At 40.1% G+C, this 13,824-nt stretch overlaps 1 protein-coding gene across 2 annotated transcripts in view; it reads left to right on the top strand.

Moving 5' to 3' along the window:
• Positions 1–13,824, top strand: part of Prdm5 (PR/SET domain 5) — a 163,413-nt gene that overhangs the window by 39,631 nt on the left and 109,958 nt on the right. For both annotated transcript variants that reach the window (XM_036182146.1, XM_036182145.1), the window contains exon 3: positions 13,116–13,238. In XM_036182146.1, the coding sequence (XP_036038039.1) occupies positions 13,116–13,238 (123 nt within the window). The remainder of the gene's footprint in view (positions 1–13,115; positions 13,239–13,824) is intronic.

The raw sequence follows: 13,824 nt of genomic DNA on the forward strand, positions 1-13,824 counted from the left end.
AGGGGTGTCCTTGTGTGGTATTTGGAGTACTCTACACCTCACTTCACCAACTATTAAGTTCAGACCAAGAGGGGCTACTGTGCTCTTTCTGGGTTCAGCCTCATCCTCCCTAGCACAGGGAACACCACCACTCAATTGAAGCTGGATTACAACTCAAAATGAATTCTGTTTTTAAGCAAGCTATGCTGACATGGTCTGGATGTTTGCTTCCTAGGGCGGCCTGAGTATAGGGCACTGGCTAGCTAATAAGTAAATGGGAAAAATTTGCCACATGCCTTAGGTTATTACTTTGAGCCAGGCAGCCTACTTTAGATGTCCTAGCCATGAGCAAGGATTTATTTGGTTCCTCTCAGCATTTCCACAGGAAGAAAACAGTGTCCATCTGTTGCCTAGCAGAGAAAGAAACTTGTTTCCAACCCAGAGGAGTGCCTTGCCTCACAGGCCTTAGTTAACATGTGAGTGTTCTCCCAGCTCCCTCAGCACACTTCTGCAAAATGTTTCAGCAGCAGCAGATTGGCTATGGTTTGAGGCCCAGGCTGAAGGCCCAGATGCTCCCCAAAGACAAAAGCAATAGCTTGCAAGCACTGGCCTCAGTCTACCTACAGTGTCAGTGTTGGCAAGAGACACAATTTCAACCACTCTGGCACCAAGCATGCACATGGTGCACATACATACATGCAAGCCAAACACTTACAAGTAAAATATGATGAATAGTTTTAGTAAAACATTTAGGAGCCAAGCCCCACTTTTCTCTTCCTTCCACATTTCTGACAAGGACCATGAAAATTGAGTACACACTTGGCTGTATTATCTGTATGGCTCAGACTGAGGGAGGGTTGGAGAGTGACATTTTTTTTCTCATTCTTTTAAAACTTGCAGTAAATAATTATTGAAATTTATTTCTTTATTGAGACAGGATCTCACTATGTAGCCCCGAATGGCTTGGAAATCACCATGTAGACAAGGCTGTTCTCAAATTCAAAGAAATCTGCCTGCATCTGACACCTGAGTGTCACAAAACCTAGCCAAAATTTGCTGTTGTAATTACACAGTTTTATATGTCATCTATCTGTCTGTCTATCTATTTTTTTTTTTTTTGTGGTCCTGGGAATCCAACCCAGAACTCAATCCCTCAACCCTATATATTTACCATACAGTTCAATGTAATTATAAATATATTTACATTGTTGTGAAATATATCTCTTTAACTTTTCATGTTGCAAATCTAGTACTACATACTGTTAAATCTCATTTTCCCTATCCCCATTCCTTTCCTTGATAACCACCATTCTACTTTCAAGTTGTATAACTTTGACTGGGTATCTCAAGTAAGTGAAATCAGACAGTGTGTGTGTATGTGTGTGTGTGTGTGTATGTGTGTGTGTGTGTGTGTGTGTGTGTTTGTGTGTGTGTGTGTGTTTTAAATAATCAGCTTATTTCCCTAACTGTGATTTCAGGGTTCAGTGTATTGTAGATGTGATGGAATTTTCTTTCTATTGAAGGCTAACTAATATTCATTGTTAATGCATATTTCATTTCAGTACTCGTTTATCTACTGGTAGGTATTGGGGTTGACTCTACTTATTGGCTATTCTGAGTAGCATTATGGATATGTGTCTGTAGATATCCCTCTGAGAGTCTGATTTCAAGTCTTCTGGGGTTTATACACAGAGAATAGTTCTGTTTTCGATTTTCCATGGGACTTCTGTATTGTTTTGCACCCCATCAATAGTATTTAAAAGTTCTTCTTTCTTCACCATTGATGGTGCTGTTTACTGTTTGTTCCTGTTTTTAGCTGTAGCGTCTTAACAGGTGTGAGGGATGAGTAATATGTATATATTTTAAATTTTATTACATCTTAAAAATGGTGTGTGTGCACACACATGGGGGCAGCACTGATGTGCCACAGCACATGAGTGAAGGTCAGATGACAACTTGTAATAATAGATTCTTTCCTCCACGATGTGAGTCCCAGGAGTAGAATTTAAGTCATCAGGCTTGGCAGTGGGGGCCACTACTGGCTGAACCATCTCACGGGCTGGATAGATTGTAAGATATTTGCTTACTTCACACGTTTTTAATAACTAGCACGATAGACCAAAGGCAAATGCTGAAATTCAGCATGGGTAAGTTTAAGTTAGTTAGGATGGAGGGTAATTTAGACTTGATCCTGATTTATGCAAAGTGACTTCAGGGTATACTTGATTTATGCGGACATTGTCATAACTGGTATTGATTGGCAATCAGAACAAACCCAGACTATCACAGAAGAAGAATGGCTGTGAATGGGAGAGAACAGGCTCTGGGCACTGTGTATCAGCATCTCCCATTGGTCCGAGTGTGTATCAGCATCTCCCATTGGTCCGAGTGTGTATCAGCATCTCCCATTGGTCCGAGTGTGTATCAGCATCTCCCATTGGTCCGAGTGTTAGTTACAGACTTAGAAATCGGTGGCGAGCTGGGATTGCAACCTCATCAGCCACACAAGGAGAGGATCTGAAGCTTTTGACCTGTCACTCCGTGAGGAGACTTGAAAAACTGAAACAACAGTTATAATCATGTGATGCACTGTGATGTCATGTGGGAAATGCTGAAAGTTAGCTCTTAGGCAGACCTAACATGAAACAAAATGCTGTGAGTGGAATGAGAGAAGCATGTTTCTGATCAACATAAGGCAAACCTTTTTGGTGGTGAGAAGCATCCACCACAGAACCTGCAGCTTTGCAGTCTGTGGAGGAAGTGTGCATACAAAGGCCTGATGCTGACAGGCTCCAGCCCAAAAGGATACCCATCTCCCAGGCAGAACCTGGCGAGGCGACCCATGTACTGACTGTTCCTCCCCACATTGGTTCATACGAGTCTGAGAAAATAGACAAATGATTCCTATACACAAACAGCCTAGTGGAGGACAGTAGCTGACTTTGCTTGTGGAGGCACAGCCTACCCAGATGTTAAATGGAATAAATCTCCCCCTTTGAGTCTCCTAATGAAAAGGTGGGTGGTACTCTTTTTCCACATTGCACAAGGGCCATGTGGAAGCCCTGCTCTTCTGTTCTCTTTGTTCCCCAGCACTTCCTGTCCCTCTGTTCCTCATCTTTGTTCCTCTGTTCTCTACCATAGCTCCTTGGCATTTCCTGCCCCTGAGTTCTCTGTTCTTGTCGCATGGTTGACGTTCATTGAACCCGCCCCACCTGTGCTGTTGGTTTTGCCTTTACTTGGCCCGTGGCCTTCCCATTGCCCACTCTTCACTCACTGCTGGCCGCATCACTGGGCTTGTCCTCAGCAGCTGTGCTCTCTGCCCCGCCTTTTCTCCAGAGCTCTTTCACAGCGCTGACTCCATCCATGTTGTTGATCTTTGATTTCTTTGTGCAAACAACTGAAATTTCCTGACTAAAAGGAGTTTGTGCATGCTATTGCTTACCGTAGGTCTTGTAGGTGATTTGGGGCTTGTAGAAGAGCCCACTGTGCGCATTTCTTTCCGTTAGGGTCTTGATGTGGCTGGAATGTGCATGGAAATAAAATGAGAGGCAAGCTGCCCTTTCCCTGCAGCTTCTTTCTTTCCTGGTTTGCCCCTTACTTCTCATTCCCTCTTTCCCTATCACTTCCCCTTACCTGTCTTGGAAGCTTGTCCTCCTCTTCCTTCCTCTCCTCACCCCTGCTTCTTACAGCCTTGCCTTCCTTCCATTATTCTTTTACACTGTGTGCTTTCTTTTTCTATTGCTTACATGCACAGCTTAGCAGGCTGTTATCAATATCCTGTGCTTAGATGAGTTGTGGTTTCTGCACATTTCTGTGTCTCAGCACTTCTCTTTGTAGTTATTCTGTGCTTGTTTTAGTCTCTTGGTGCTGGCCATTGTTGGTTGGTTAGTATTAGAGTAGCACACGTGCTGTTTGGGTTCCAGTTACTTTGTATTTTTGTGTTCATCCAGGCCTTTTGCTGTTTTCCTGGGTAGTAAATTAAACAAGAACTGCAGGCGAGAAGTCTCCTTGAGAGCACTGCTGATTTTGTTCATGTGAGTTGTGAGCTTGCTTCCTTTTGACCCCTATAGTTATAAACCCTATCTCTCATCTGTGTGTTATATATTAAGAAGTGGGTCTAGTGGCTCAGTGGCTAAGAATTTTCCACAAGTTACTAATATTATTTTCTGCAACTCTAAAACCCTAGCACACAGTACACAGTAGAAGCTTGCCAGACAGGGCCTAATGTTTGCTTGAAACTACCTGAGAATCTTTGTTTGCTTTGCATATAAAGAAGATTAATGTTCATGAACTTGAATAAATTTCATTTAATGACTTGGCCTATAATTTCTTCGCTGTATGATAAATGACTGCTCTAAATTACTTTTGTTCTCTGAAGAACTTTTAGAGAAGCTTAGGTTATTAATATTTAATGTATGTATTTGCTGTTTTTTAACTTTTGATTTAATAAGCCATAGTTTTTAAGCTATCTTCCCTTCTGTCAGACCCTAGAGGTGGACTGAAATTCACATATGTTCTTTTGTCTGCAGTTGGCTAGTCTTGTATTTTCTTACTCTTAGATAATTCACAATTCAGGGGAGGGCTTGACTCGGTCCCCCAGATTGTCTCTAGTTTGTACTCTAATTTGATTATTGCCCTGATCTGAAAAGGAATGTATTTCTAAGCATAGGAGAGACTGCAGATCTCAGCAGTGCATGGCCTGTTTTTATCTTTGGGCTCCACACTCAGACCCCAGAGGTGTGGGAGTAAATAGTTCCCATGAAGAAATGGTGGTGCTGATCAGCCTTATGGAAACTGCATCCCATGCTGCCTTCTGCAAGCTCAGCACATCCTGCATCTATCTCTCTTTGTAGGCAGACTAGCATGCTCTTCTTCACCTCTGTGGCACTGTGCTTTGTCTCAGGGCCAGTGCAGAGCACCTGCTGTCGCCCTAAGATGTTTATTTTATCTTGCTGAAGTGAGAGGACTCTACTGGCTTGTCCAGTTACTTATGTTAGCCCCTAGCTCCATAGGCCCTCTTCTGCAATTAATTAAATCCTAAGAGCAAATAATATGTAAACATCATTATATCCTATATTACCTTTCTAAAAGTCCCTTTAAAAAAATCAGCTTTAAAAACACCTGTTCTAAGGAATCCCAGTGTTCTACAGGAACATCTTCAGTTTATATAGATACCAAAGCCCAAGATCTTTAGCTATTTCTGCAGGAAAATCTAGTATGTGGATCAGACAGCAGATGCTAGAGTCAGGAAGGTCCATTAGTGAACACAGAGTATTATCTGTTCTCATGAGAATAGGATGTCTTTAGAAGCTGTTTTCTCTTGAAGGATGCATCCTAAACAACCCTGCCTGCCAGATTGTGAGCGTGTGTGCAGGGTGAAGTCGTGAGAACAGTTTGGTGATCATTTCCTCTGTCTATGTATGCACAGGACAGCTTTTTCTCCATTAGAGTGAGAGGGTTCTGGAAAAAGAAAGTATTTCGTTACTTTGCAATTTTAGGTGACTTATTTTAAAGGGTAGGTATTTGCAACAAGAAAAGCATTCCTTTCTGGAAAGTCTTAACTTCAAAAGTATACTTTAAAACTCCAAACTAAAGACACATAACATTCTTTGAGTATCAGGGTTCCTGACTTCTCTTTATTGTGTTCTGCATCTGTAATTTTTAAGTGTTTATTGTGTATCAAGGTGACAAACTGTAGGAAACATTTGCAGTCAGCAGTGTCTGTATCATTGAGTTCTGATGCAACTAGATGCAACCGTGGAAGTATTTAGGCAGCTTTGCTGTAAGTAGGGAAGCACCAGCCATTCCAGCACTTAGTATTTGGAGACAGCTGATGAGATGGGAAGTGGAGAATGTGGTTTAATTATTTTCAAAATAGGAAGAATTGATTTTAATCTAAGAGTTAGCATAAAATATACAGTGAATACATAACATTTCTCCCTTGTTTCCTTTCCCTTCCCTTCTTTACATTTAGCATGCTCATATTGTTTTTTAAAGGGAATTAAACTATTGCTATATAAACAGTGATATTTGGAGATTACAAGCCATCTTTTAGTATCTCATAAAATGAAAGAAACAAGGTAGTTAGGCCCTTAGCCCCACAGCTTCAGGGAGCTGACTGTAGGCCAGTAGCTGGGATGAGTGTAGATATATCCCTTTAAGACTGTACCCCTCAGGCTCTCTCAGCACCCTGATAAGCCATTCCAGACTTGTGACCTAATATCTACCAGCCAACCAGTATTTTATGCTAATGTTTGTGATAATAAGGTTGTTATAATATATTAATCAGGATAGCAAACAGAAATCTTGGTTCCAGGAGTGAGATATTCATTACTGCATTACAAATTACCATGAATGCACTAGCTTGAAAAACTACCTTTTTATTATTGTAGGGTTCTAAAGAGGAGAAGCCCTGGTGTAACTGCTTACAGCTCACCAAACAAGGCTAGATCTAGGAGTTGGCAGACCCAAGTTCATTTTTCTTTAAAGACTTATTTTTAAGTATGCGCATGTGTGAATACTACATGTGAATGCCATGTGAGTGCCTGTTGTCTCCAAAAGCTGGAAGAGGCTGTTGGATCCCATGGAACTGGAGTTACAGACAGTTGTGAGCTGTCCTGTGGGTGCCAGGAACTGAATCTAGGTCCTCTTTAAACACAGTGCGTTCTCTGGTGAGTCATCTCTCCATCCCAGGCCTGGGTTCTTTTTGGAGCTGATGACTGTTTCCAAACTTATTCAGTCTGGCTACATTTGGGTCCCTTAGGCCAGTGGTTCTCAACCTGTGGGTCATGACCCCTATGGGGGGTGTTGAATAACCCTTTCACAGGGGTCACCTAAGGCCTTCTAAAAACAATGATATTAACATTATGATTCATAACAGTATTAATTAGCAATGAAATTGCAGTTGTGAAGTATTAATTTTATGGTTGGGGGTCACTAGACCGTGAACAACCATATTAAAGGGTTGCAGCATTAAGAAGGTTGGGAACTACTGATGTAGACTCTAAGGCTGAGGTCCTCACTTCATTGCTCACTGCTGGCCAGAGTCATCTTTCAATGATTAGTTAGTTCCCTTAGGGACACTTGTCAACCTACCTTTGGGACCCTCTGTCTCAGTGTTAGAGAAACTCTTTTATGTTGAATCCTTCTTGTGTTTCTGCTCTGACTTCACTCCTGAGGAGAAATGGAGGATTCTACAGTTCAAACAACAAACAAACACAAATTCTTAATTACTCTGTGTTCCTTTTCATGACATAACATGACCTAAGAAGGAATCCCTTTTCTACTTAAATGTTAGCTATTCTCGGATGCTGGGACAGTTATAAAGGGGTGGGCATTGTAAAAAAGTTTTCTTAGAATTCTGTTCACTAGTTGGCAGCAGGCGACAAGGTTGTACACATACTATGGTAGTGTAACAAAGAAAGTGGTTTTGTAATTTGATGGGCATGCTTCAAACCCAGGCTCCAGGAATAGCTGTGAAGGTGTTTTTGTTTCTATTTTTGTTTTTGTTTTTTCCCCCCAAGATACTGGTTCAGGTTGTCCCTTAGTTTCCAGAGAACCTGCACTTCTAGAACAGTTTTGAGAACTGTAAAGATTGTGTTTTATACTGTGTTACTATGTGCTTGGCACGTAATAAACACTCCATAACTATTAATTGTTATTACTGTTATTTGTTCTTCAAAGCAGAGTTCTTTCCTGGCATGTTTCAGTTCTCATGTAATGAACCTGACTATTAAATCCAAAGCATATGTTCAGTAAAAACAGCAAATGTTAAACAAAAAGGAGTTTTCATCACTGTGGAATCTGATTCTTGAGCATCTGTCTGGTTCATGCATTCTCCTGCTGCAGGTAGAACACTGTGCTCTAATATGGCTTGGGCCAGGGGTGTATGTTGCTGAGTTTCTGTTGGAAATGAAGTGGAAGGAGGGGAGAGAGACCTGAGGTAAGAGGGCATGTCAGCCTATGAAGAGAGCAGAGGGTGGTCTTTAAACAGATATTAGTTATGAGGGGATGGGCAGTTAGGAAAGTATGGAAAAACATATTTGAGAATAGATTTTAAGTCAATGTGGAAACAAAAAATCAAGTTATGAAAAGGATTTATATTCAAATAATGGGTCATTGTTGTATTGTTGAAACATGCCTCCAAACCAAGAACTTTTCTTGCCAAGAAATGTTACAAAGTCCTGATCCAGGTGAGGTGGGTCAGGCTGGGGCAGACTTGGTCAAGAAGAGGTGAGAGGACCTCTTAGCAGAACTTTTGGGACCCAAGCCTCTTTCTTTACATAGGATTCTTTACAGTGATGTCGGAACAGTGTATTGCCAGATTGTAAGAGAAAAGGTGAGGGTGGTGTCTAGAGAAACACACTGCCAGCTTTCATCTGCCATCCTCCTGTGTGGACCACCAGCAGTAAAAACTACAGCCACACCTGTGCCAAGTTTCTGTGTCCAGAAACCAACTGTAGGTTTCATTGGGTGCAGAGACACTTTTGGGGGCTTTCCACAATGTCCTCTTTGCTCTGGGGTTTATGTTTCTTCTCACTTTACCACACAAACTGTTTGTGCTTTATAGCCATATGTACTACATATTTTTAATGAATACAGTTCATATGTATTTCAACTTTATATTGCCTAGAATAATACTTTATGGGCCTAAACGAGGTTTCATATTTCCTTAATAAATACTCAAAATGCTGATTAAGTAGAAGACCTGTGTTCAAAGATTTCTTCTTAAGCTATTCTTGGCATGTCTTAAAGTTCCCAATGTTGGGTGCAATTAATGTTCAGTACTAATAAGGGATACAATTTTCTATTATTTTAAGCCTAGAATTATGAATTATTAGATGATAATGATAATTAGTAATTGAGACATATCTGATTGGGAGAGAGATGTTCATATTTCTAAGATCATAATGCACTTTACAGAACTGACACAAAGAAAGAATCAGTATACCCTAGCTCTAACAGCCTCTCTTCCACTGCCCCCCCCATCCAAACCTGTATCTTGTTCCTGCACCCATACTGCTCTTGGGGTGCCACCACTCCCAGCTGGGCCTATTTTATAAAGGATGAATTGAATCAAGATCTCTTAACAGGGTGCTTGAGCTACAGTGTAAACCCACGTTCCCTGGTTGCTGAACTTCTAACTCCTGCCCTCACACTGTTTTGGTGTTTATAAGCACCTGAACAAGAAAAACTTTAGAATCCTTTGAAAAACCACCAAGGGAAAAACACTTTGTGCTTAGAAACTATAAATTATCAGTTTGCTAGTGACAGTACTCCCGATCTCCGGGTGTTTTGGTCTTTTGGTTTAAATTTGATAACAATGAGATGTCAGATTTTACCCCTGAATCTCTTGCTTTTTAGCACTTGTAAAGTATCTTGACATTTGACTAATTAAGCTCTGAAGGCAGGGCATATGGTTTCTTTCAGTTAAATCGCAGAGTAGTGCTTGAAATTTAAATGAAAAGATGACATTTTATACATTAAAGACATGCGCGCCGTCAGACTCAGCATTCTAAGCCACCGTTCTGAAAAGCCTTGCTAAAGTACACATCTTCTCTGGAAAGGCATGCTCTAACATTTAGTCCTTCATCAAGGGTGTCTGTGCAACTGGCAGCCCTACTGCCGCTGACTTGTACCATTTTGCTTCTTCTTGGGGGGAGATTTTTTTGGATTAGCTTTGTTTTTGGAGTCTCCCTGGTGGATATGTAGGTAGTGATTTAGAAATACTTCAACGATTGAACTGACCAAAGGACATAATGATGAATGAATTTTTATAGTGCCTTCTTTTAACAGTAAATATCCAAATAATAGAGGAGTCTCCCTGTCTAGAGCTGACCTAATTTAACAAGGAAAATATTGAGCTTTAAGAGAAGTTGATTGACCCTAACAGCCTGATTTTTGCTTTTCTACTCACATGCTAAGATTTTCACTAACTGAGCTGAATTTTTGTGTATGCTTCTTCCTCTGAAATAAGCTGGCTTGGAAGATGAAGCGAGCTGTGACTTTTCTTTTGCTTTGCTAGACTTGGATCTGGAAGAAGGTGCATACCTGTGGTAGCAAAATGCCCACCTTTTTTCTTCCTCTTGGACATTTGAAAAGCAACATCAGTATTGAACAAGAGCTGGAAACAGTAGTGTTTCCTTTTCGTAGATGGAGGAGCCAAGCACAGAGAGACATAACCAGCCTGATTTTGACTTCTACTTTTCATAGTGTGTTTTTCCCTTTGACTTTAGGCAATTGCCTTGTGTTGCTAGTGTAGGAAAACTGTATAAATCGACAGAATTTTGAACTGAGATGATTTTGCTATGAAATGTTGACTTCATTGTGGGCCCCATTTTGTAGAAGACTGTTTTAAGTGGGATGGTAATAAGTTGTCTCACTTCCCTGAACTTTTAAGTGAAAGGGGATGGCCTTTGGGAGACTAGTTTTGTGCTTTGACTGCAAAGCTGGTGAGCTGTTGGGATGTGGTACTAAGAAGGACTTTAGTCTTCTTTGGCAGATCTCAAAATGTTGAATATATAACCATAGGGTTCATTGTCAAATTAAGACAGTCAAATGGAGACTTTAATAGTAGCTGTCTGCCTGGGGTTGTCTTGACTGATTTGTGCTGAATGAGCAAGGATGTCTCCTTCCGAGGGTGTGCCAGCAAGTATACTGTGGCAAGGGCAGGAAGAGGGAGATGTAGAATAGATAATGCAATGCCATTGACAAACACACATTCTTTTACTCATTGATAGGTTATGTGGATTTCAGCAATAGTTAGGGTTTTAAATTTATAGTTTCTTTAAGAAAGAATTTTTTCAGCTATGTAGTGGGATGACTGCTTGCTGTGATTAATTCAGGTATTTGAATTATAAACATTCTTTAACTGTAGTTATGGTTGTACTTGAAGGGAAAAACTTTATGCCAAACATCTACAATTGTTACTGTGTTAAATGAAATTTCTCTGAGTGGTAGGCAGTGTGCTTTAAATCCAGCAGAACAGTGTTGCTGGTGAGTATCCATTTATTTATTTAAATTTATTTATTTATTTGTATTCACCATGGGTCAATAAGGCTTGAAGCAGGGAGGCAGAGCAATTTCTCTACAAGTTTGTTATTTTATTAGAGGTATAATTAATTCTCACAGTTCTATACATAAGTATTCAAGAAACACACAAGGCTTTTAGCAGTTAAAGTACTGAAAATTAAATTTCTGCTTTCCAGTGGTCATTACAAATCTCATTAGCAATACTGTAAAAAGATTACTGAAAATTGGTTAGCTTTGGAAAAAACAGCTCTTTGATAAATGACAGATATCAGACAATAGGAACAGGCTAATTGATTTCTTTCCCCTCTACAATATATGTTAGAATCTTGAATTTTCACTTTTTCTTTGCCATCATTCAACAGATGACTTTTTAACAGATTTTTGTGTGGAAATGATCGCAAATACCCTGCAGTGACTGGTTGTGTGACTTCTTGGTGTGTATGTTTGTGGGTGGCTTGTCATCTGCCAGTTGATCTCAGTGCCCATCACTTTCTCAGTTGAGCTTATTGGATCTTCAGCCTTTTCACTGTTCCTTGTGTACATCAAATTCATTTATAAAACTCAAAGACTTTCTGCTGCCTTTGCTTGCTGCCCTCTTTGGAAATCATTCTCTAGCTCCTTCTCCTCTTTAGAGCACTTGAGTTCAAGGCACCTCATCAAAGATGCTGACCTGACCTTTCCCCCATTACTTCATTTTCTGGAGTCTGCTTTATTTTTCTTCACAGTGCTCATGTTTACATGAAGTTTCCTTTTATGTTTGTTTACTCTGAAGTGCTGTGAGGTTAGAGACTTTGTCTTACTCTGCCTTGTTTGTGGAAACATTCTTAGTCCTGGGCAGTGTAGGACTCAGCATTAGTTTGTTGAATGAGTGAATGTGCAAATGCACCATGAAAAATACATGCCCTATGGATTTGTTGACCTTGAAAGTTTTCTTCCCTTAAGTATGTAAAGGTGCATTTCTAGACTTTACATTTGTGTCTTGTGGGCTTTGTGTTTGGAGTGAAAATCATTCATTCTTATACATCCTCTGCTGTATTAAGATATTAATTTTTTGTTTTAGGTGTATGGTTTGCTTGCATTATGTCTATTTATCACCTCTAGCCAGAGGCCAGAAGAGGGTGTCACACCCTCTAAAGCTGGAGTTACAGAGGGTTGCTAGCAACATGTGGGTGCTGAGAATTGGACCTGCCTTCTCTGGATGAACAATAAGTCTCTGAAATCTCTCTATCTCTCCTCTGCTGGATTTCAGTAATATATAAACACAAGTGAAGATTGCTGCCCGTATGGTATTAAAGTGGGCCAGAATAATCAATAATGGCAGTTGGAGACAGTAATTCCAAGTGTCTTTAGTTCAAAAGTGTTCAATGGACTGATTCATTCCTTCTCCCTCCCTCCTACTCCTCTATCGTTCTTTCCTTCTTTTCTTTCTTCCTGTCTTCCTTCTTATCATCCTTCTTTCTTTCCTTTCTTCATTCTGTTACTTCTTTCCTTGTTAAAATATTATGTTTGACCAGCAAGATTTATGGCTAGATACTAAGTAAAATAAAATAATTAAAAAATGTTGTCCCAAGAAATTAATGAGCAGTTTGTTTAGAAGACAAAATGGAGTTGGTTTCGTGTGTCCCCTAGAAAGGCCCGTGTCCCATGAGCTGTCACAACCCCTTAGTTGGATAAACCAGCCTGCCTCCTTCAGATAGTTCTCTGAGCAGATGGAAAGAGAGTTCAAAGAGATTGCCCCAGCTCCATTCCTCTCGCCTGGGAGGCAGTGCTTCTCTCTTTGTGGAGGTAAAAGACAGATTGCGTGCGTTCTGATTATCTCCTGAACAACTGTGATTGTTGCACGTATATTCAAATACACCCACAAAAAGGACATAGAAAACATGATATGTCTCTGAGATTTGAGGACAGTTGTGAGTCATGCAGACCTCTGCCAAATTAAATAGTAGGCTTTCTTTATACATTGTTTAAGTCATGAGTGCTGTTAGTTTAACATTTATTCAATTCTTATCAATAAAAAGATGCATACTTCAGAAAGAATATGAAATATTTTACCCTTGGTAAATTTAGTATGATTAATCTGGATTGTTCTGTTTGTTTTGTTTTAGGTTCGTGGGAGCAAGGGAGAAGTTCTGTATATTTTGGATGCTACCAACCCAAGACACTCTAACTGGCTTCGCTTTGTTCATGAGGCACCATCTCAGGAGCGGAAGAACCTGGCTGCCATTCAAGTGAGCTTGTTGGCCTCATATTTGTACAGTGCACCATAAGAGTAATGAATTAATTTATAACTCTGCTCCGTGTCTTCAATTCATTTCCCTGTGATCAGCTTCAAATAACAATACCTAAGTCATAAAAGCTGAGAAATCATCTAGTCAGCATATGTAGGAAAAGGCAACTGAACTGTCAGCTAGAACCAGATCACTGGCTTTATGGGAATTCTTGGGGGAATGAATTACATGGTCTGATACTGTTCTTGGCAGAGCTTGCCTTCAAATACTTTTATTTTCTTCAGTCAATTTTTTTCTTTTTGATTGTTTGGTTTGCTGGTTGCTTTGCTTCATTGTTCTCTGCTATGGATTGTTCTTTGAGAAAGGTATCATGGAGACAGTTTGCTCATGTATGTTCCCACATAGTCAGACTGAAGCTCATGGGGATTATGTGCTTTTGAGATTTTTTTTTTTTTTCAGATAAACAGATCCAGTGGGATGCATTTAAGTATCTCTCTATGCAGATCTATTACAAACATTTGGCTCATTAAATAGTGGACACTGGCAAATCTCAAATCTGCAGAGCTAATGTCTCAATTTGAATCCA

This window comes from Onychomys torridus, chromosome 3 (genome assembly GCF_903995425.1).
Source record: "Onychomys torridus chromosome 3, mOncTor1.1, whole genome shotgun sequence".
Taxonomy (NCBI): Eukaryota; Metazoa; Chordata; class Mammalia; order Rodentia; family Cricetidae; genus Onychomys; species Onychomys torridus.